General features: G+C 36.0%; 1 protein-coding gene across 1 annotated transcript in view; it reads right to left on the bottom strand.

The window, feature by feature from the left end:
• The window catches only part of LOC120187662 (endo-1,4-beta-xylanase 5-like), a 39763-nt gene extending 39137 nt beyond the window's left edge, over nucleotides 1–626 (bottom strand). Inside the window, exons 1-2 of the mRNA XM_039191328.1 lie at nucleotides 548–626; nucleotides 342–456 (exon numbers count right to left, since the gene is read on the bottom strand). Coding sequence (XP_039047259.1) covers nucleotides 342–456; nucleotides 548–626 — 194 coding nt within the window. The remainder of the gene's footprint in view (nucleotides 1–341; nucleotides 457–547) is intronic.
• Between the last annotated feature and the right edge of the window lie 23131 nt (nucleotides 627–23757).

The following is a 23757-nucleotide window of genomic DNA, read 5'->3' as shown; positions in this document are numbered from 1 at the left end:
CTAAACTTAATTGAGAAACCAAGTTAAATCCGAAGATAAAACATTGAAAAATGGCTTATCGAGCACGAATTGGGAAAAAATGGAATTCGAATTCACACCTAGGACGTCGAAAAACATTAAATAGGACTTTTAAGAAAACTTGACTTTTTGGTCAATGTCAAAGTCAACGGCCAGACCGGTCAAAGTCAACGGTCAGATCGGTCAAAGTCAACGGTCAAATCGATCAATGTTCAACGGGTCAGGTTAAAGTTAACGGGTCGGGTCAAAGTAAACGGGTCAAGTCGGGATGACTCAATTCGGTCAAACAAACCTAGTTAGGACCAGGTTGGGCCGGTTCAGACCGGTCCAGACTGATTGAATTGGTTCTAGAAGGAACCAGAGCTGGAGACAAGCCCCATGCGCACGCGATGGCGCGTGATGACGGTGACAGGTCGGGGGACGACTGTCGATTACTGCCTATTCAAGCACTTACCAATTACAATCAAAATTTAATCAAAACCATGTCAAAATCGAAAGAAAATAATCTAAACTATAAACCCGAGCTTACCCACGATGATGGATGACGACAGCGTGACACTGGTGACGGGATAGGTCAGGTTCTGATCAGAATCATATGGGGAGTGCATTGGTGGTCGGCGTGAGGCAGAATGGCGACTTTAATGACTAGAAATGAGGATAATAAAGGTGACAGTTTTGGGTTTATATGAAGCTTTCAATCGTTTGATACCGACGAACGACGATCGATACGGGGTCGTGGGAGGTCGAGGTTGAGTCTTATGAGGATACTGGATCTGTTGATGGTGGCAGGGCATGATAACGACGATCGGAATAAGGCAAAATTGTAGTCGATGGCTTGAAGATAGGGTTGCTTTTGGTTATTTGATTTGGGGGGAAATTTTTTGGAATTTTAGGGATTTCACTAGGGGAAAATTTAGTTTTGGGTATATAACCCGGGCTAGAATATAATAAAACTTGTATTTTATTAATTACATCAAAAATAGGAACCTAGCCTAGTGGCTAAGGCATGGACACCCATGACCTTAGGGTCACGTGTTCAAGCCCCCTCAACTACCTTAATCCCATTTTTTTCAACATATCAAAAAAATGGGATAATTTAGGGTTAAGTCTCTAAACTTCCCAAAAGTTCCAAAATTGAGCTACAACTTTTCAAAATTTATGATTTGGTCCTCAAATTTTCCCTTATTATAACTTTAATTCGATACTTTAAATTAATAAAAACTAACCCCTATATTGGGGTGTGACAGTTGAGGGTGTAACACCCCAATTTAGGGGTTATGTTTTTTCTAGATTAAATATGAAGGTTTGAAAAAAATTATTTTATTAGACCATTGTTTTATTAAACAAATAGAGGATAATATAGTAGGTAGAAGTGGACAAATTGTTGGTTGTGATGGGATTAAATTAAGGATAATGCATTGCCACCATGAAACCCATTTAGTCGACTGAAAAAAAATTAATTAGTGCTTCCATGGCTTTATTCTCTGTTGGATTTTTCCTAAAGTTCCCAACAATCCATGTGCAGTTTCAATCATGGAGCTTCTTCTGGCATCACATGTGCCTCAATCATCATAACTCCCCCTCTTCCACTAATTATTTTGCTCTCTTCACCATACCCTTGACCCTTGTAATCAGTTGTTGGTATATATATATTCCTACTTTAGTTCTTATGAGTAAAAAAATAAAAAGAGGCCTAACTAGTTTTAGCTACCTTCCAATAGCAATGGATGCCGATTCTGTAGCTTGCAACAAATCATGGTCCATCAGCGAGGACTCGCTGATAAGATACGTTCAATTTGTAAGTGAGAGTTGTGTGCAGGAGTTGTTAGCATCGGCTTCGTCCGAGAATTCAAGTCGTGGTCGTGACGGATGGAAGGTTCTCAACCGTAACAACGTATGGAGATATCGAAACGAAGGTTGAGATCTCTTCAATTGAAACCAATAAAATGCATCTCGATTCTCTTTACTGTTTCTGAAGCTCATCTCAAATCCCTTATCTTCAAGCTCAAAATCCCCAAACAACCAACGTTTTGAGCCAAAAATACTCCATTGCTTGAGCTAAAATGACGAACATGGAATATTTTATGTACGAAGCAAAGTATTCAGAGGTCGTATTCGTGATGAAGAGTTTGATGCGATTCGAACCATGTATATTGGTTCTCGGACGACGATTAGTGACGACGGTTGATACGGTGGTCGTCGGCGTTCAACTACCTATCGACAAGGCTTCCTTGTTCATCTGCAAAATATGGCTTGAAGCTTTAAAGATTATGTAAAGGAATGAAAAAGAAATGGTGGAATGAAATAAGGCAAGTGATTTTGGGGGGTTGTTATTAAAGTGAGAAGGCGAAATTTCAAGGTAAGCCATCCAAGTTGTTAAAAGCTCAACATTGTCTCCTAGTTTTCATATTGATATGATTATGGCATAATGGTTTAAATAAGATCAATTTAGTCCATGATGTTGGTAATTAAATATTACTGGCTCTTCAAGTTTTTAGTTATGCAAATTGGGTTTCCAAATTATTAATTAGATTCTAATAAGTTATTTTTTTATGGAAAGGAAAATTATTGGAAGTCGTATTTGTACGATAAATTATCCGTGTTCGTTAGAAAAAGATTGGAAGCTAGAAATCAAGTTGGTGAGCTGGAATTTAAGACTAATATTTTGGGTTTTGTTGATGTTCCGATTTTGAGGTTCGTTTTGCCAAATTCAAATCCGGTAAGCTGTTTTTCACTGATTAATCACCTAATTCGATTCGTTTTTCAGAATTAAGTTTTGTTTTTGATAAAATTTATGTTAATATGTATCTGAGGAATTATTGGAAGTCGATTTCAAGATTGAGGGCGTTCGAATTTAATTTAAATGGTCGAGCAATATGGCAAGGAAATCGAGGTAATACTTTACTACCTTTTTATGCTTTATGGAACATGTTTATATTGATAAATGCATGAACAAGATAATGTTGGTCACTTTGGTGAAGTTGAATAATTTATACACTCGATATGATGTGGTAGAAATTCTGTAACTGATTACGGATCGAATGACTAATATAAGAGATTGAGGAATTGTTAGATTAAATTACAAGTTTGTGATTATTGATAAAGAAATCAGCCCTGTATCTGCAACTTATAATTTATTTCATCAAAGGTTAAATGTTAAAGGTACTTGGATGAGAAATTATGAGAATACTCTGGTAGGGTAAAATTACGAAAATACCCTTAAGTTGTAGGATGACAAGAATTGTCCCTGGAAGTTAGTTAATAACTCTGAAAAGACATATTGATTCGATATAACTACTAATGTGCATAAGAAATGTTAGTTTTACTTGGAAATTTCGGATAACCGGTTTTTAAACCCTAGAGGGTTTGTGCAAGATATTAGAATTATATTAAGGAATCATTTCAAGATAAGAGAATGTTCGGTAAAGCAATTGATCATAGGATCTCTAAATTATAATTATTTTCGTTAAGAACTAATATTGAAATTATCTGGTTAAGAAATTACGAAATTACCCTTGAGAGGTAAAATAGTTCTAGTTAACCCTGAATGAGAAAATACTTTAAGGATTTGTACTTAACTCTGATCAGGCTAATAAACAGAATGGGCCTAATGTGACTCTTGGGGCCCCAAGATACATTAGGTTGGCTTCCCTTGCTGTGTGCTTAGGGTAAGCTATATGGACTTGGACTTACGGGCTTAAGGATACAAGCTCTAAAGCTTATCCTTAGGTTGGCTTTCTTTTTTGTTGTGTGCTTAGAGTAAGCTATATGGAAAATAGTTTTGGAAATTACTGATGGTGTACAAGAAAAGAGTTTAAACTATGATTTTCAAAAGTGAAACTTCATTATGATTTTATGATGATTTATTGAACTATTACTCGTTTATTGTACCTACTATGATTTTATCGTATTGTTGGAACACACTAGACATCCTATTCGATCTCATGAAAACGTGATACTATGAATGCTTCCTATAAACTGTGATCTTCATGGTTTCTACTCGTTGAACTACTAATGGAATCCCAGATTATCTTGCAAACTGGTATACATTTGATTCAATAAGGAAATTATGGCTTCACATTTATCTGCATGTCCTTTAGCATCACTTGGTAGTTCTGTATTACTGAGCTTTCCGAAGCTCACTCTATTACTCAACATTGTAGGTTAAAAGAATTGTACCAGTGTAGCTATCGATAACAGTAAGGGAGTTCTTCCGGCATTGTTTTCAGAGTATGGTACATGTGATTAGGGGGCATGTAATTGTATTTTGTTTTATATACGAGTCTGGAAATCTGTTTTATTTTTAAATAGTGACAAATGATTTTATACGTTTACATGTTCTGATAAAAAGTTTTAAAATTTCTGCTATTTTTACAGTGGGTCGCTCCGGTGGCCCTAATGTGACAACCCAGATCGGATCGGGTTATCCGCATCGGTCTGGGGGGTTACAGAGGGACTCAACAAAATAATAACCTATCTATAGTTGATGACCATTTATGTATATTACCTGATATATGTTTAAAATATATTTATAGGAAATAAATATATTAACTAATAAAATAAAAATGGGCATAATGCAAACAAATACCCTTAACGTTTGACAGTATATGCAAAGTTGGCCCTATTATTTTTTGGAACATTTGACCCCACAACTTTTTGTTTTGATTCAAAAGTCACCCCCATCGGATGAAAATCGTTAGTCAATTGATGGTCAACGCCTTCAGCTGACTAAGCAAGCACATGTGGACACAAATGATGACATGGCATGTCTATGTCACCAATGTATGCTAACGTGGAATTGACACGACATATTTTTTTTGTTAAAAATTAATATTTTTTAGAATTTTGTACCATTGAGAAAGTGACACATGTCACTCTTCTATTGGTGCGTATTGAGAAGAATGAATAAAAGCCTACTTGCGTGGAAGAGGACTCGAACCTGGGGCAATGGCGTGAAATGGTATGCCTCTTGCCACCAGGCCAAGCATATTACTCGGTTTTGTAATGAAACAAAAGCTTATTTAACCCATAATAAATATTCAATTTAATTAAACAAAATAAAACACACGTTTCAAATATCTCACAGACATATGAAATGGGGGAGACTCGATTATTCCCAAAATATTAGGGTTTAAAAACCCCAATATTTCAAATCATTTCTCCTCTCCAATTCTTCATTGTCCTTCAACCAGCAGCTTCCAACCGATTACACAATCGTATATTTCAAAGGTGAGTTGATTTTTTTAATCGAATCTTAAATTATTTCCTCAATTTTGAATGGGGTTGAGATTAAGTTTTGTTAAATGTTTTGGGTTTGTGCGGGTTTTGAATGGGTTTTGTAGATTGTATGAATAGGTTGTTTAGAACCCTTGAACATTGTTGCATACTTTTGTTCAAAATGATTTATTCTATGGGGTTGTGTTTTACGCATAAATTTTTGTTTTTATTTGGTTTAGTTCAAAATGAACATTGTTTTGTGAATTCATTTAATTTAATAATTAATCTTATTTATATTTTTTGGGTTTTAGTAGAAATTGTCTAATGGACAGGTTCGAATCTCTAACCATCATTGGTTCCTCTCGATGAGATTTCTTGTACGATGGTGAACCAAAAAAGTGTTATTGCAATAAATTGGCACTTAGGGAAATTTCATGGAGCGATTTAAACCCCGGAAGAAGGTATTACGGTTGCTCAAATTTTCCAGTAAGAATATGTTTATAATGACCTTGTATTAGTTAGCTTGAGATAAATAATGCATGTACGATAAAGTGTTATTGCATATATCGACTGATAACGAAATATGTTTTTCCCTTTATTGTAGCACAGTTGTAGGTATTTTGAATGGTATGATGGTGGCATGCCAGAGCGAGCAAATTACTTACTACGACAATTACGTGATAGTGAGTGAAATTTAGCGAAAGAGAATGAAAGACTTAGAAGACAAATTACAAGTTGTTTCCTAACTTCTACTGCTAAAATGAATAGTGTGTTGTTGGAAGAGAGTGAAAGTGAAAGTGTTCAAATAAAAGTGAAAGAGATTGGAAGTGTGCAAAGTGAAGACAATGATAATGAATTAAAGCAAAAGATTAAGAGCTTGAAGGAAAAATCTAAAACAATGAAGAAAGAAAAAGAATTTTATAAGACAATATGTATTTGCTCAATGGTGTGTGTCATATGTATCTTTGTGGTAATTGTACTTGCAATAACACTATAGGATTTTTGTTAAAGATTAAGTGTTTATGTATGTCTATTATTAAGTGTTTTCCCGTTACTTATTAAGAACAAATGACTAAGTTTAGTGTTTTCTATTCTCTTGGCTTATGTTCTTATTGAAGTCCCTACCCTACCGAAATCGATTCTTCTTGTACATGTACTACCTTAACCTAAGAAAGCTTAACAATGCCACCTCTAGTTCACCAAAGTAAGCCTCTATTTCTCCAAAGTTGCTTGAAGTTAAAGGGGAAATATGTGAAAAATTATGTTGGAATCATTTTCAATTTATCCTTTAAAAGCCTTCGGATGATCATTGGGTTCATGAATTAATCAAAATGAAAATCATGATTCATCAATAGCACAAATGTCATCAGTTTTTACTCAATAATTTGCTGAGTCAAATATTGCTGCAACTGCAAGCCATAGGCGAGTTAATTTTAAAAATTTTATTTTCTTCATATATATATATAAAACTTACCTTCACATTTTCCTATTTCCAAAATGTTATTATGGCACAATGAACACTAATTTGCATCACCATATGCTCACAGAGGAATACCCAAAATGAATTTTTCTACTTACAAGTTTAAAGTTTTCCTTATTTAATACTTAAGTTTGACCTCATCCTTTGTTTCGTTTTACATGCTTATGGGAAGCTCACTTGTATTCGATAATTTAACCACTGCTTAAACTAAAGAAACCAACAAAATCGGATTGACCTAATCGAACAAGCTGGAAAAGTAATATGATAATCTTAAGGGGTAGACCCTTGCCTGTTTAACAGCTCACATGTAGATATTTGTGCTAAGAGGTATCTCATATCTAGTTAGGCAGATATTTTCCATACACAAAAAACAATACAACCTAAACATATTGTAACATCCCTAAAACAGGGCTAATGATTAAAATGTAAGTTTTTTAAACTTTATGATCAATTTCAGAAAATTGATAAGTTCAGGGGGTTATCTAGAAAATTGTGTGTATGATTAAATACTAAAGAAAGGAAGTTGGAAAAGCATATTTGTCATTAGACAAGAAAATAATTAAAAATCCATTATGGTTGTTTTATATAGCCACGTGGAAGAGGGGAGAAAGAAATCAGAGAGTTATAGACATCTTCTTCCTCAACCTATCATGACTCCATAAGCTAAGGAAATGATTCTTCTATTTGGTCATTCTTTGTAATTTTTAAGAGGTTTTGATCCTTGGAGATTGGGAAAACTTAAGGTTGCTTAAAATTCAAAGATTGATAAGTTATGAGATATTGAATATAAGAAGTCTTTAAGTGAGTTATTGAGGACGAGTTAGTAAGTGAAGTTTGAGATTAAATTTGACTTGTCATCAGTTAGAATAAGAGATTTATGAGGTTAGAAAGGTTTTATAACAAAGTTGAAATTTTTTTATGATTTTTGATTGCAAGTATGCTACTGAGAATTTGGATGATTAGGAGTGCTAAAGTGAAATAAGTTGGTTTGGGAGAGTATAGTTGAGTTTAAAAGCTTTAAAGAAGAGTTAGATGATAAAGTTAGCAAAGTTTGAGAAAATTTTCGAGTTAAATGAGTCAATTCTGGGTTAGAGGTATCGATACTGGATGAATGATACCGATACTTCAAAGTGAAAATGGATGATATTTGGGTATGGATATTGATACTGGATTAACTGATACATGCACCACATGCCCTAAAGCTAAGGATGATGAATTTACTATACCACTTGGACCTATCACACGAGGCCGGACCAAACTTCTTAAAGACAAGCTTCAAATCGCAGTTCAAGCATTCATCCGGAAAGGTCTTTTTAGTTATCTTTTAGGATCAGATTTATTATTTTATTAGGAATTAAGGTTGGGTTAAAACAATATTTTTAGTTATTATTATTTTATTAGGAATTAGAGTTAAAACATGTTTAGTTTATTAATATTTTATTCTTTAGTTATTTAGGACCTTTAGAATTCAGCCCCTATATAAAGGAGGCTTCATTCAACTTTGTAAATCAGATTTCTTTGATCAATAATACAACAAGAGTTTGTTTTTGCAAGTGCTGATTGCCTTGTGCCTTCGAAGCTTCTTCTCCTGGAGTTCTTTCAAGTTCTAGTGAGGGAGATTAATCTTCACACTCCAATTTGCCTTTTCATCGCGACTAGGAGGGTTGGTTAGAGCCATATTATCGTGTTTGCCTTTTCATTGCGACTAGGAGGGCTCGATAGGACATTATCCATCGATTTTCCACATCCATCCACGCCATCAATCATCTTTACTGTTCACTTTCATAAGGGAGATCTTTGATTTCTTGGTTATTTTCTCTATTTTTAATTCCTTTATCTTTTTGTTTATCTTATTTTAATCTTGTTTCTTTTCTTGTTTCCAGCACTAAAAGAAACCCTAAATAACTCTAGCTATTGCCCCCACCTTCCTCATTCATTCCTTATTGTTCTTCATCGAGTCTAGAGCTTTTCTAGGTTTGATTCTTCAACAAGAGCAACGTTCATCAATCCGCCACCGCTTCCCTATCAATTGGTATCAGATTTGGGCCGATTCTTGGAAAGAAGCAAACAATTTTGCTTGTTCTTGCACACAAATCCGTCAAGGTACCCCAACGGAGCTAGTTCAGAGAAGATTCATCGTTTCAGGTTCTTTTTATTTAATTTTAATTTAGATTCAAATCCTTCTTATTAGTTTGCTATTTTTTTTTCAAAAAACAAAAAAAAAAACAAAAAAAGGCACAAAAAAAAGCAAAAAAAACCAAAATTTCAAAAAAATTGCAAACGAAGGTATTTAGGGCTGATTTTCTGCAGATATCATATCCATCTTAATTTTAATTTCCATTCCAAAATTCACTTCAATCAGAGTTCATTAGAGCATTCAAATACATCATTCAAGTTTTATCAGCAGATTCAGTCTAGAATATTGTCGAATTTCTTGAAAATTATACAAGAGAAATTTTGTGGTGAAAATTTCCAGATTGAAACTTCATATATTGTTGATCATTCACACAAAATATCAGAATTTTTGGAGATCAAGAACAACTTCGAAAAAAGTGATCAAGAAAAACAGATTGTTTGAGGACTCACCGTTCAACAGAGTCTACTGGATACTACTGAAAGTATTTGGTTCTGAAATTTTACAGGTGGTTTCTTGACGCATCGAAAGACATTCAAGAAATTTTTCAGAATTTGTGGACACCGGTAACCCCCTAAAAAACGTTGCTCAAGTTGATACAGCGTTTTCTAGGTTTTCTGGTTCGGTCCCCTTTTTTTTTTTGACTCTTAGTGCTTTAGGTTATTTTGTTTTTCCTTGTTATTGTTCTTTTGCATTATCTAACACATTATCTTCTTTGTGTTAGTAGGACTAAAGAGTTTGCATACTTCTTCCTTCTTTGCATTCTCGTTCTCTTGGAGTCTAACCTTTGTTTGGCCTCTTAGAGCTTTTAGGTTTTTCTTATCGCCTTTGCTAGTAATTAAACTCCGATACGAACTGTGAAAGACTACTTGGTAAAGTGAGTTTTAAAGAGTAAAAGATCGGCTTACTTGCCTCTCGTTGTGTTACTTTCTTAGAGTGACTTGTGAGGTTTCTTGCTTTGTTTTATTTTATTTTTTATTCTACTTTAAAATCTTCTTTTGAGTGTTATAATTGTAGGATGGGCGACAATAACAATGAGACACTTACGGCTATCTTAGCCGCACTTGAACGACTCATAACTCAATTTGATCAACTTAACAATGCCTTGAGAGAACGGCAAGAACTACAACTGGATCAACCAAACCAGAATCCAAGGCCAAACAATGCTGAACTTTTGGCCCCCAGGCGAGCACAACCACGTTTTCAAACACCCAAACTCTTTGCAAAACCAAAGTTCACGATCCCGTCTTTTAAAGGAGACTACGACCCAGACAAGTACATCGATTGGGAAGGAAAAGTTGATCTCTTGTTCGCATACCATGACTGCCCCCAAGCTGAACAAGTTCCCCTCATCACCTTGGAATTCGAAGGATATGCTCACACTTGGTGGATGCAAACAAGGAAAAAGATCGACAACTACCAAATTCAACCAATCACGTCTTGGACCGAACTCAAACATACCATGAGGAACCGATTTCTACCGACACATTATACACGAGAAGTTAAACAACGACTACACCGACTTCGACAAGGTAGAAGTTTAGTTGAAGATTACTACAAGGAGATGCAGTCCTTACTCAATAGGGCTAACATAACTGAAGAAGAAGAGGACACCATGTCAAGATTCGTCGTTGGCTTAAACTCAAACATCACTGATCTTCTTGATCTCCATGGGTATGAAAACCTCGAAGATACACTAAATAAAGCAATGACAATCGAAGCACAAATACAAAGGAGATTCCGATTCAGAGAACATTACCAAGGTACTTCATTCTCTTACCAAGGTAATACTTCAAATCCTTCCTCATCTTCTACTCCATCTTCTAAAAAAAAGTCGAGAGATGACAAACTCGACAAAGAAAAACAACGACCAACGAAGAATGAGACACTTCCAGCCCCTAAAGACGACACCCGAGCAAGAGACATCAAGTGTTTTAAATGCTTAGGAAGAGGCCATATCAGCCGCAATTGTCCAAACACGAGGACCTTAACCATACTAGGTGATGGATCTTACAATTCTGACTCTGATGACGACATCGCCGATATTCCAGCACATGCCGAAGCCAAAGAAGACAGTGATGACTATGGAAGCGATGAGTACAATGGCACAATCTTGGTGATCCGTCATACATTGAACATCCAAGCATCCGACGAGTCTGACATACAACGTTCCAACATCTTCCACACACGCTGCCTAATCAAGGAACAACCATTCTCCATCATCATTGATAATGGTAGTTGTGTCAACGTCATTAGCTCCAATGTTGTTGAATCACTCAAACTTCCTTGCCAACGACATCCGAAACCTTACTGCTTACAATGGCTTAATGAGAGTGCCGAGATGAAGGTGGTTAAACAATGCCTCGTTAATATCAAGATGGGAAAGTATTGTGATGACGTATGGTGTAATGTAATTCCGATGCAAGCATCCCACATTCTCTTAGGACGACCTTGGCAATACGACAATGACGTCACATATTATGGTCGAAAGAACATTTACACAATTCTAATAAAAGGTAAACCGTTCCGACTTAACCCCCTACCCCCCAAAGAGATTCTCATAGATCAACAACGAATTCTCAAGGAAACAGGGAATTTGAAACAAAAGGCAAAAGAGGTCACAACCGATAAAAGCCAAACAAATGACCCACGGGTGGTGAGTGAACCTCAATGTGAAAATAAAAGAGTGTCTCAAAACATTTATGTGAGTGCAAAAGACATGAGAGATACCCTTTTTCAAAATAGGCCGTGCATTCTAGTCCGTTTCAAGGACTCCATTTTATCAACTATCACTAACATCACAGATTTGCCTAGTGTGTTTTCTTCTCTATTACAGGAGTTTCAAGATGTCTTAAGCAACCCACCGGATGGTTTACCACCTACAAGAGGAATCGAACATAATCGAATTCATCCCTGGATCAACCATACCAAACCGCCCCGCTTACCGATGCAATCCTGAGGAAACGAAGGAATTGGAACGACAAATAGATTCATTATTACAGAAAGGACACATCCGTGAGAGTCTTAGTCCTTGTGCAGTTCCCGTCATTCTAGTTCCAAAGAAAGATGGCACATTCCGAATGTGTGTAGATTGTCGACCTATCAATCGGATAACAATCAAGTATAGGCATCCTATTCCACGCGTAGATGATATGTTGGATGAACTACATGGTGCAAGTATCTTCACCAAAATTGACTTGAAGAGTGGTTACCATCAAATTCGAATGAAAGAAGGTGACGAATGGAAAACAACATTCAAGACAAAGTTCGGCTTGTATGAATGGCTTGTTATGCCCTTTGGACTCACAAACGCTCCAAGCACCTTCATGAGATTAATGAATCACGTTCTTAAGGAGTTTATAGGTAAATTTGTTGTCGCTTACTTTGATGACATTCTTATATACTCATCTTCGTTTGATTCTCATGTCATTCACGTTCGAATGGTTCTCGAAGTTCTTCGACGAGAACATTTATATGCTAACATGGATAAGTGTGTGTTTTGCAGTGATAAGCTTATGTTTTTAGGCTTTATAGTTAGTGTACAGGGTATTCATGTAGATAAAGAAAAGGTCAAGGCAATTCAAGAATGGCCCACGCCTACTTCCATCATCGAGGTAAGATCTTTTCATGGTTTGGCAAGTTTCTACCGTCGCTTTGTCAAAGATTTCTCAACCATTGCTGCACCATTAACCGAGATCATCAAAAAGTCAGTTGAATTCAAATGGGGACCACTACAACAAAAAGCTTTTGAACTTCTTAAAGATAAGTTATGTTCTGCCCCTATTCTTCGTCTTCCCAATTTTTCTAACACCTTTGAGCTAGAATGTGATGCTTCAGGCATAGGCATTGGTGCCGTCCTCATGCAAGAAAGACAACCTATCGCTCACTTTAGTGAGAAGTTAAAAGGTGCACAATTGAACTACTCTACCTACGACAAGGAACTTCTTGCACTCGTCCGAGCACTCGAAGTGTGGCAACACTATCTTCTCCCTAAAGAGTTTGTCATTCACACGGACCATGAATCACTCAAATGGTTAAATGGACAAGGTAAGTTAAACAAACGACATGCTCGATGGGTTGAGTTCATTGAATCTTTTCCTTACATCATCAAATACAAACAAGGGAAAGATAACATCGTAGCTGATGCATTATCCCGACGATACACACTTATCACTCGAATGCATGCTACTGTTCTGGGTTTTGCACATATCAAAGAACTTTATCCTAACGATCCAGATTTTTCTGAGATATAAACAATGTGTAAAAGGTGCTTTTAACAAGTTTTATCTTGTAGATGGCTTTCTTTTTCGCATGAACAGGTTGTGTATACCACAAAGCTCTTTGCGAGAATTCTTGGTTCACGAGTCACATGCCGGAGGACTTATGGGACACTTCGGTATTCACAAAACACTTGATATGGTCATGGAACACTTCTTTTGGCCGCACATGCGTAAAACAGTGGAAAATATTTATTCATCATGCATCACGTGCAAACAAGCAAAGTTAAAGGTAAATCCTAATGGTTTGTATACGCCTTTACCAATTTCTTCTTCTCCTTGGATCGATTTATCGATGGATTTTATACTTGGCTTACCCCGCACTAAGAAAGGACGAGATAGTATTTTTGTGGTTGTGGACAGATTCTCAAAGATGGCACACTTCATTCCTTGCCATAAAACGGACGATGCCACACATATTGCTAATTTATTCTTTCGAGAAATAGTCTGCCTTCATGGTATTCCTCGCACCATTGTATCCGATCGTGACACTAAGTTCATAAGCCACTTTTGGAAGGTATTATGGGGTAAGATTGGCACAAAACTTCTCTATTCCACTTCTTGTCATCCTCAAACCGATGGACAAACCGAAGTAATAAATTAGATTTTAGGATCTTTGCTAAGAATTGTGGTAGGTAAGAATACCCGTAATTGGGAAGAATGTTTACCTTTTGTTGAGTTTGCTTATAATCGATCCATTCACTCCACAACAGGTTATTCTCCATTCGAAATAGTTTATGGTTTTAACCCACTAACTACTTTGGATCTTATTCCCTTACCTTTAGATCAGGTTGCCAGTTTAGATGGTGAAAAGAAGGCTGCCATTGTCAAAGACATTCACGCCAAAGCCAAACTCAAGATGGAGAAAACCTACGAGGCAATCGCAAACCGAGTTAACAAGGGCCGACGACATGTCACCTTTGAACCAGGAGATTGGGTATGGGTTCACATGAGAAAAGAAAGGTTCCCGACACAAAGGAAATCCAAGCTAGACCCACGAGGTGATGGCCCATTCCAAGTTCTTGAACGAATCAATGACAATGCCTACCGCATTGATCTTCCCGGTGAGTATAACGTTAGTGCATCCTTTAATGTTTCTGACTTATCTCCTTTTGATATTTCAGATTCGAGGACAAATCCTTTTAAGGAAGGGGGAGATGATACATGCACCACATGCCCTAAAGCTAAGGATGATGAATTTACTATACCACTTGGCCCTATCACACGAGGCCGAACCAAACTTCTTAAAGACAAGCTTCAAATCGTAGTTCAAGCATTCATCCGGAAGGGTCTAATAGCAGCAGATTTGCAACAACTTTTTGAAGGGGATCCAGTTGTTATCCGGTCGACATGTCTTCTGGAGATACAACCTTCTGTCTCTTATCTTTCCAACGGTTCTTGAATCGCATCAATCCGATATCGGGAACTCAAGATATGATCATTTTACTGAAGACGGTGCATGCAGGAAATCCTATACGGGATTAATACGTTATTTTGTAAATATTACGAATTTTTAATATTTATATTGATTATTTGTAATATAATTTAATATAGGATGATTAATTATCTTTTAGGATCAGATTTATTATTTTAATAGGAATTAAGGTTGGGTTAAAACAATATTTTTAGTTATTATTATTTTATTAGGAATTAGAGTTAAAACATGTTTAGTTTATTAATATTTTATTCTTTAGTTATTTAGGACCTTTAGAATTCAGCCCCTATATAAAGGAGGCTTCATTCAACTTTGTAAATCAGATTTCTTTGATCAATAATACAACAAGAGTTTGTTTTTGCAAGTGCTGATTGCCTTGTGCCTTCGAAGCTTCTTCTCCTGGAGTTCTTTCAAGTTCTTGTGAGGGAGATTAATCTTCACACTCCAATTTGCCTTTTCATCGCGACTAGGAGGGTTGGTTAGAGCCATATTATCGTGTTTGCCTTTTCATTGCGACTAGGAGGGCTCGATAGGACATTATCCATCGATTTTCCACATCCATCCAAGCCATCAATCATCTTTACCGTTCACTTTCATAAGGGAGATCTTTGATTTCTTGGTTATTTTCTCTATTTTTAATTCCTTTATCTTTTGTTTATCTTATTTTAATCTTGTTTCTTTTCTTGTTTCCAGCACTAAAAGAAACCCTAAATAACTCTAGCTATTGCCACCACCTTCCTCATTCATTCCTTATTATTCTTCATCGAGTCTAGAGCTTTTCTAGGTTTGATTCTTCAACAAGAGCAACGTTCATCAATCCGCCACCGCTTCCCTATCATTAACAGTATCGATACCATAAGTCAAAAGTTGATAAATTATTCATGGAGTATCGATACTGAAATAGTAGCATCGGTACTAGGGGTATCAATACCAATGTAGAAGTATCAGTACAATTTTTAGCATTGAAATTCCAGAACTGAGAAATGGTATCGATACCATAGTAAAGAAGTATCGGTACTGTATCTAAGGTACCGCTACTATTCATATGGATAATGTGAAATTAAGTGTTTTGTTTAGCATATGTTTTAAGGAATTATTTATAGTAATTGAACTCTGATATTCATATAAGTAGTATAATTGTGTAGATATCGATCAAAGGCAAGTCCAAGATGATTCGAAGCTATAAAAATGTACAAGAGTCATAAGTGTTTGAATTTACTAGTTTGGCCAAGGTGAGTGCATATTATATTGTATATGGTGTTTTATGGAAATAAGACTTGCGATGAGTCTATTTCTAATGTTTTGATTAAATGATTCTAGGAATGCAAGCATATTGGTTAAATGGTTTCTATGTGAGACAAAATTATGTGAATATTATATATGTAAATACATGTCTATGTGACAAGTTATGTGAAACCGAACTAAGTGAATATATTGAACTAGTATGTAAGTGATGCTATATAATATAAGTGATTATGTGAAACTGTGAGATAAGCTATATGTCATTGATATACGAGATTATATGAAAATGTGTATATGAGTACGCATAAGTTTATATGTTATATGCACTGTTATACGTAAGCTATGTGTTATATGTTATTCTATGTGCTATGTGATCTATGTGAACATATGATAACAATATATAAGTTATGTGACATGATCTACGTGATTACATGAACATAAAATATAAGCTATGTGATATAACCTTCGCGATTACTGGTCTATGTGAAATAAGATATAATAAATAATATAAATGGTAAAGCCCATAGTATGTGATATGAGAGCTCGAGGTAGAATTGGCATGTCAAGAGTCAAGGGTTCTACGCGGTCCTTTGGGACAAGTCTACGTGGTCATTCGAAACATTTCTACGCGGTCCTTCGGGACATATATGTGGTCTTTCGGGACATTCTATGTGGAACTTCGATGCAATTTTCTATGTGACACTTCGGTACAATTTATACGAGCTGTGGTGACAGTATTTGTGCACAACCTCTATGCACTCATATAGCTTAAGTTCTCATAAGTGTACTATGGGCTAATAAAAGAGATAATATAAATAAACTGTATGTGATGTTGTGTGTTTTGCTTGGTGAAATGTATTATGTGATGTTTACGAATGTTAAGTACAAGATTATATGATTAAAGGGACTAATGATAATAATGTTAATGATGATAATAATGGAATATTTGCACGTAAGCATTTTTCTATATGAAATGTTATATGGTTTTCTATGAAATTATGGTATGAAATTTAAATGCATTATTAAGTAGTTAAAGTTTTCATTATACGTTTTATATGCCTCACTAAGTCAACGACTTAGCGTGTGAGTGTTTCACACGTAGGTTTAAAAAAGCTAGAAGATTACAGATAGAAGTTAGGACAACATAAGTCTTCTAAAGATCATATCAGAAAGGATTTAACAGTATGTGTTTTGTTTTATTAGATATGGTTGGCATGTATTTAAATGTTAAATTGTATCTGCTCTGGTCCTTTTGTAAACGAATTTTATTGTAATTTATGTAAACTATTAAGTACTGTATTTTTAGTTGGAATTGAATTTTCTTTATTGCCAAGATCAAAGAGTTTCACAATTTTTATATAAACTAAAGTTTCAAATTTTAGCTACTTTTTAAAAGTAAACGATTTGAAAAGTCAATGTGACACCTTGAATTCTTATCCGGGTCAGATACGGGTTAGGGTGTTACATTTAATAGTATCAGAGCTAAGGTTTAGCCGATTCTAGACCTAAACCGAAGTTAAATGAGTTTTAAAAAGTATACATGCCAACAAAAAATGAAAACTTTTGATCTGATAGAGTAATGCATATGTTGTCTTACTAATAGAGTTATATGGTTATATTTATTAAATGTCTGACCACAAGAGCTCTCGAAGTGTAGGGATAAATAATAGACCTGAAGGTAGTAGCAATTTACCTGCCCTGGCCAGACAGGGTGAAGAGTGAACACCTTCGGTCGTGCCCGTTCGAGATCAGGGGTTGTTTTCAGGACATTGAACGCTATTCTGACACATTTTTAATCTCCCACTCTCTCAACTCCTAGAATAAATGTAGCGAAAGAGTTAAAAGGGTTAGGAGCACTGGAGTTCAAGGGTGAAGCTGAGGAAGGTCCTGTTGCTGTAGATCTTTGGTTAAATGATGTAAAGATTATATTAGAGGGTCTCCACTATTCTAAAGTGGAAAAGTTAGATGGAGTAGTTTCGTTTCTTCGCGGGCAAGCTAGGGTATGGTGGATAAATGTCACCATAAGAATTTCAAGTGATATAGTGACGTGGTCATTGTTTTTAGAAGAGTTCAATAATAAGTATATGATCAGTTTATTAGGCAAATGAAAAAAGAATTCTTGAACTTAAAGCAAGGGAACTACACTATGTATGAGTATGAATGTGAGTTTAATAAGCTAAGTAGATTTGCTACTGAGTTAATTCTTACTGAGAAGGATATATGTGATTGGTTTGTTGAGAAATTACGCCCTAGATTAAAAGAGTTGTCGTTAGCTTTGAATTTTTCCTATTTTCAAGAAGTGGTTAATCATGCAAAAGCTCTAGAGAAAGCTCAGAATGAGAGGTATGAAGAACAAAAACCTTAGATGAGTAAGAGAGTAAGTGCTTCATCAAGTTCAACACCATCAAAGAGAAGTAGAGATTCCAGTTTTCAACCTCAGAATAAATCAGAATCAACTACATCTTCTATTAGAAGATCAAATTTAAGTCAATCAAGGCAATGTCCGCATTGTGGAAAGAATCATACCTGTAACACCCCCAACCCGTACCCAACCCGGATATGAGTCAGAGATATTACATTGACTTTTAAAACACAACTCTTAACCAATAATAGCAAAATATTTGAACTTATATTAAGAAAATACGATAATATACATATTGTAATATAAGTTTACCAAAATATAAAGAGCATACACAACTTAACCCTTTAATTACATGCCAACTGCCATTTACATAACAAAATGACCTACTGATTAAGTTGCTTCTGATCTGGTGGTTGCAGGAGTAATGCTGTCAAGCTGCTTCAGCTGTCTCGTCTACTTTCTTGGATCCTACGTGTGAAACACTCACACGCTAAGTCATCAACTTAGTGAGGCAATGTAATAATAATAACAAGGCAATGTAATGAAAATGTCATAATGATATGAAATGAGATGAAAGCTTATACTTAATCAAGGTAGTTTACATCACCATTATCCTTACCTGTAAGCATATTACTTTAACATTCATGAATTTGTATTAATGAGTTTATTGGCCCATGATATTATATTGAGAACCTAAGGTATCTGAGCATTGTGAGGTTGTGCACTATGCTGTCACCACAGCTCGTATAAATGCACCGAAGTGCCGCGTAGAATTGCACCGTAATGCCATATAATAATGTCCATAAGGACCACATAGAATTCCTTAAGAATCATATACATATGCTAGGGATCACATATGTGTCTCACCAGACTTCACACATGTTCCAAAGAATATATATATATCCCGAAGGACCGCATAGAATTTTGTCCCGAAGGACCGCGTAGACCCTCTACCCTTGGCATGCCAACTATACCTATAGTTCTCATCTACATAACATGGGCTTTTACATTTCACGTAGTCTATATCGCGTAGATATGTAAATTCTTACCTTTTCACATAGCTCATAACTTTTCCCGCATATTCATGTCATATAATGCATTTTATATGAACTCATGTCATGTCTCATAATACAGAATATGCTCATGTACCAAGATATAAAATCTAGACTTATCACAAGTCTAGAATTGAGTATATTTCTATAATTATGCTATGCATATGCACTCACCTATATTTCTTTGCCTTTTCCTCGATCGATCCTACTTGTAGATTGTTCCAGAACTCGTGTAGGCTCAGTATCTACATAAACATAATTTTCAAGATGATTATCAGATGTCTATGTCTTGAAATTAATCTTTAATAGCCTACCAATTTAAGGAATTAATAGTTTAGTCTTTCTCTTTTTTTTATATGGGGGAATCGGTTCCCCCCTGGGGGTATCGATTCCCCTCTAGCATTCTAGAAATTCATATTCGTTGAGGGGGTATCGATTCCCCTTGAATGGGTACAGATTCCCTTAGCCCAGAAATCCTATTTTGAGCTCGAAAATCATCTAATTTCAGCTCAAACATTCATATTTCACTCCCTTTAATACTCTTAGCTTTCATACACTTACTTAAACTAATTATTATCCATTCAATACCTCTAAAACTAAAAAAACTAATCATCCATATAGAATTTAAGAATCTTACTCAAATTCCAACTTGTTCTAATTTTAATTCTATCACCTCATACTTCTTAATTAGCTTGATGACAAGTCAAATCCAGCTTCTAATTCTTATTATGACCTTTAATCTAAGATTTCATTCAATGGCTCTCAACCTTTAATCTCCCTTAACTTGCAATTCTTTGAGTTATAGGATCCTTGTTTCTCTCCATCATATTTCCTACATCTTCATTAAGCAAACCCATGCTTAACTCATAAGAATTAATCCAAAAGAAGACAACTCACCTTTACTTGCAAGCTTCACGGTTGGAGAAGGAAGAGAAGAAGAGAAAAGTCTGGAATGTTTATCTCAAATGCCCACGTGATTTATAAAATCACCCTAAGGAATATTTAATTATTTCACTTACTAAATTACTCTTTTGCCCTCTTAATTCTCCTTCTTTATAATTCAATCCTACACCAAATAACTCAAATAGGTCATTGAACTCTTCCATCATTTTACTTAAATCACCAAATGTTGAAACTTTGCAAATTAATCACTAACCCGGCATGGAGGATGTTACAAAATTCCCTCCCTTAAGAAAATTCGTCCTCGAATTTTCAATAAGAAAAGAGATGGGGATACTGATTCCTCATATCCTCCTCACGCTCCCATGTTGCTTCCTCTACTTTGTGATTCTTCCATAAAACTTTAACCAATGGAATAGTCTTATTCCTCAATTGCTTAACCTCATGAGCTAAAATTTGAATCGGTTCTTCCTCATAAGTCATATCCGGTTGTACCTCGATCTCTTCTGGATTTACGATATGGGAGGGATCCGATCGATATCTTCGAAGCATTGAGACATGGAATACATTGTGAATCTTTTCCATTTCTGGTGGTAAAGTCAATTGGTATGCTATAGGTCCCACCCTTTTTACAATCTCATATGGTCCAATAAACCGGGGACTTAACTTTCCTTTCCGACCAAACCTCAACACATTCTTCCATGGAGATACCTTTAAAAACACTTTATCCCCAACTTTAAATTCAATCTCATTTCTTTTAAGATCAGAATAGGACTTTTGCCGATCAGAGGCCACTTTGAGGTTATGCTGAATTTCTCGAACTTTCTGTTCTACATCTTGAATTAAATCCAGACCAAGAACACTTCGGTCTTTGAGTTCATACCAATTTAATGGAGTACGACATTTTCTTCCATATAATGCTTCATATGGGGCCATGTTTATACTAGACTGATAACTATTGTTGTAAGCAAACTCTGCCAGCGGTAAATACTTTTCCCATGATCCTTTAAATTCCATTACGCATGCTCTCATCATATCTTCCAATATCTGAATAGTTCTCTCTGATTGCCCATCAGTCTGAGGATGAAAAGCCGTACTAAAGTTTAAACGAGTCCCCAACGCTCCATGCAAAGATTTCCAGAATCTAGAAGTGAATCGAGGGTCTCGATCAGAGACTATGGAAACAAGTACTCCATGCAATCTAATAACTTCTCTAATATACAGCTCTGCATACTTTTCCATAGAGAAATCCGTTCTAACCGGAAGGAAATACGCTGACTTAGTTAATCGATCAACAATTACTCAGATTGATTCTCTTTTGTTCGGAGTCAAGGGTAACCCCGAAACAAAATCCATCGTAACATTTTCCCATTTCCATTGAGGAATGAAAAGCGGTTGCAATAATCCTGATGGAACTTGATGCTCGGCTTTGACTTATTGACATATCAAACACTTAGACACAAATTCGGTGATGCTTCGCTTCATCCCAGACCACCAAAATCGATCCTTCAAATCCATATACATCTTGGTTCCACCCGGGTGCATCGTTAACGGACTGCAATGAGCCTCTGATAAAATTTCTTTCTTCAAGTCATCATTGTCGGGTATTACAATTCTTCCTTTACAATATAGATTTCCATCTGACTTAATCTCAAAGTCTTTAATCTCTTTGATCTTTACTTGTTCAATTCTTTTCAAACACATTTCATCTTTACTTTGCAATTCTCCTATTTGTTCCAACCATGCTGGTTTAAGGGTTAATTCTGCACAAAGACCACCGTCTCCCGATAAAGATAATCTTGCATCCATAGCTCGTAAAGCTGCAAACGTCTTTCTACTCAAAGCATCTGCTACCACATTAGCCTTTCCGGGATAATAGTCAATTATCACATCATAATCCTTTAAGAACTCTACCCATCTACGTTGCCTCAAATTCAATTCTTTTTGAGTCATCAGGTACTTCAGGCTCTTATGATCCGTATATAAGTAACAACGCTCCCCATAAAGATAATGACGCCAAATCCTGAGAGCGAATACTACAACAGCCATTTCTAAATCATGACTGGGGTAATTCCTTTCATGTGGTTTCAACTGTCTCGATGCATACGCTACCACCTTTCCTTCTTGCATTAATACACACCCCAACCCGTTATGGGATGCGTCACTGTATACTACAAAATTCTTGCCAGATTCCGGTTGAACCAATATCGGAGTTTCCGTCAGAATTCTCTTTAAAGCTTCGAAACTTTCTTGACATTCAGAAGTCCAAACAAATGGTACGTTCTTTCTCATTAGCTTTGTTAGAGGCAGCACAATCATCGAAAAATTCTTAACAAATCTTCGATAGTAACCGGCAAGTCCAAGAAAACTCTGAACTTCAGATACATTCTTAGGAACTTCCCAATCCATTATAGCTTTAACCTTCTGAGGGTCTTCTCTAATCCCAACTGCTGAGATCACATGCCCCAAGAAAATTACTTCGTTTAGCCAAAATTCACATTTGGACAATTTCGCATAGAGATTTTTATCCCTGAGAATTTGCAAAACTAGCCTCAGATGTGTGCTGTGCTCTTCAATGGACTTCAAGTAAACCAGTATGTCATCAATAAAGACAACAACAAACTGGTCCAGATAGGGCTGAAAAATCCTGTTCATGAGATCCATGAAAGCAGCAGGTGCATTCGTTACTCCGAATGGCATTACGATGAATTCATAATGACCATATCTCATTCTGAAAGCCGTCTTCGGAATATCTTTCTCCTGGATCTTCAATTGATGATAACCCGAACGTAGATCAATCTTCGAAAATACCGAAGCTCCTTTTAGTTGATCAAACAAGTCATCAATGCGCGGAAGGGGATACTTGTTCTTGATGGTCACCTTATTAAGCTGTCGATAATCAATACAAAGACGCATTGATCCTTCCTTCTTAACAAATAACACCGGAGCTCCCCAAGGTGACACACTTGGTCGAATAAATCCTTTTTCTAACAACTCTTGCAATTGATTCTTTAACTCTTGCAATTTTTTCGGAGCCATCCGATAAGGTGCCATTGCAATAGGAGCGGTTCCTGGCATTACTTCAATTTGAAATTCTACCTCTCTATCCGGAGGTAATCCTGGCAACTCAGCAGGGAAAACTTCAGGGAATTCTTGAACAATTGGAATCTCCTTTAGCCCTTTCTCTATAGATCTTAAATCTATTACATTTGCAAGAAATCCTTGACATCCCTGTAGCAATAGCTTCTTAGCTGACATTACTGACATTACATTTGCTAAGGGATTAAACTTTTCACTGCTCACACTTATCTCTGTTCCTCCTGGACTTTTCAGGGTTACCTTTTTCAATCTGCAATTAACATCTCCATAATAACAGAACAACTAATCTATTCCCAGAATCACTTCAAACTCGTCAAAAGGTAATTCCATCAGATTAGCAGGGAATTCAATTCCCAGAACCTTTATGGGACACCCCTTACAGACTTTATTCACCCGGGTACTATGGCCTAACGGAGTTGTTACTATAATCTCATTACTCGTAGCTTCTAAGGGAATCCTCAACTCCTTTACTAACTTACTTGTAATATAAGAATAATTAGAACCCAGATCAATCAGCACCAATACTAATTTATCATACAAT

Source organism: Hibiscus syriacus, unplaced genomic scaffold (assembly GCF_006381635.1).
Source record: "Hibiscus syriacus cultivar Baekdansim isolate YM2019G1 unplaced genomic scaffold, ASM638163v2 tig00113725_pilon, whole genome shotgun sequence".
Lineage (NCBI taxonomy): Eukaryota > Viridiplantae > Streptophyta > Magnoliopsida > Malvales > Malvaceae > Hibiscus > Hibiscus syriacus.
Note: the sequence above shows the minus strand (reverse complement) of the source record. Positions and strands in the feature narration are given on the sequence as shown.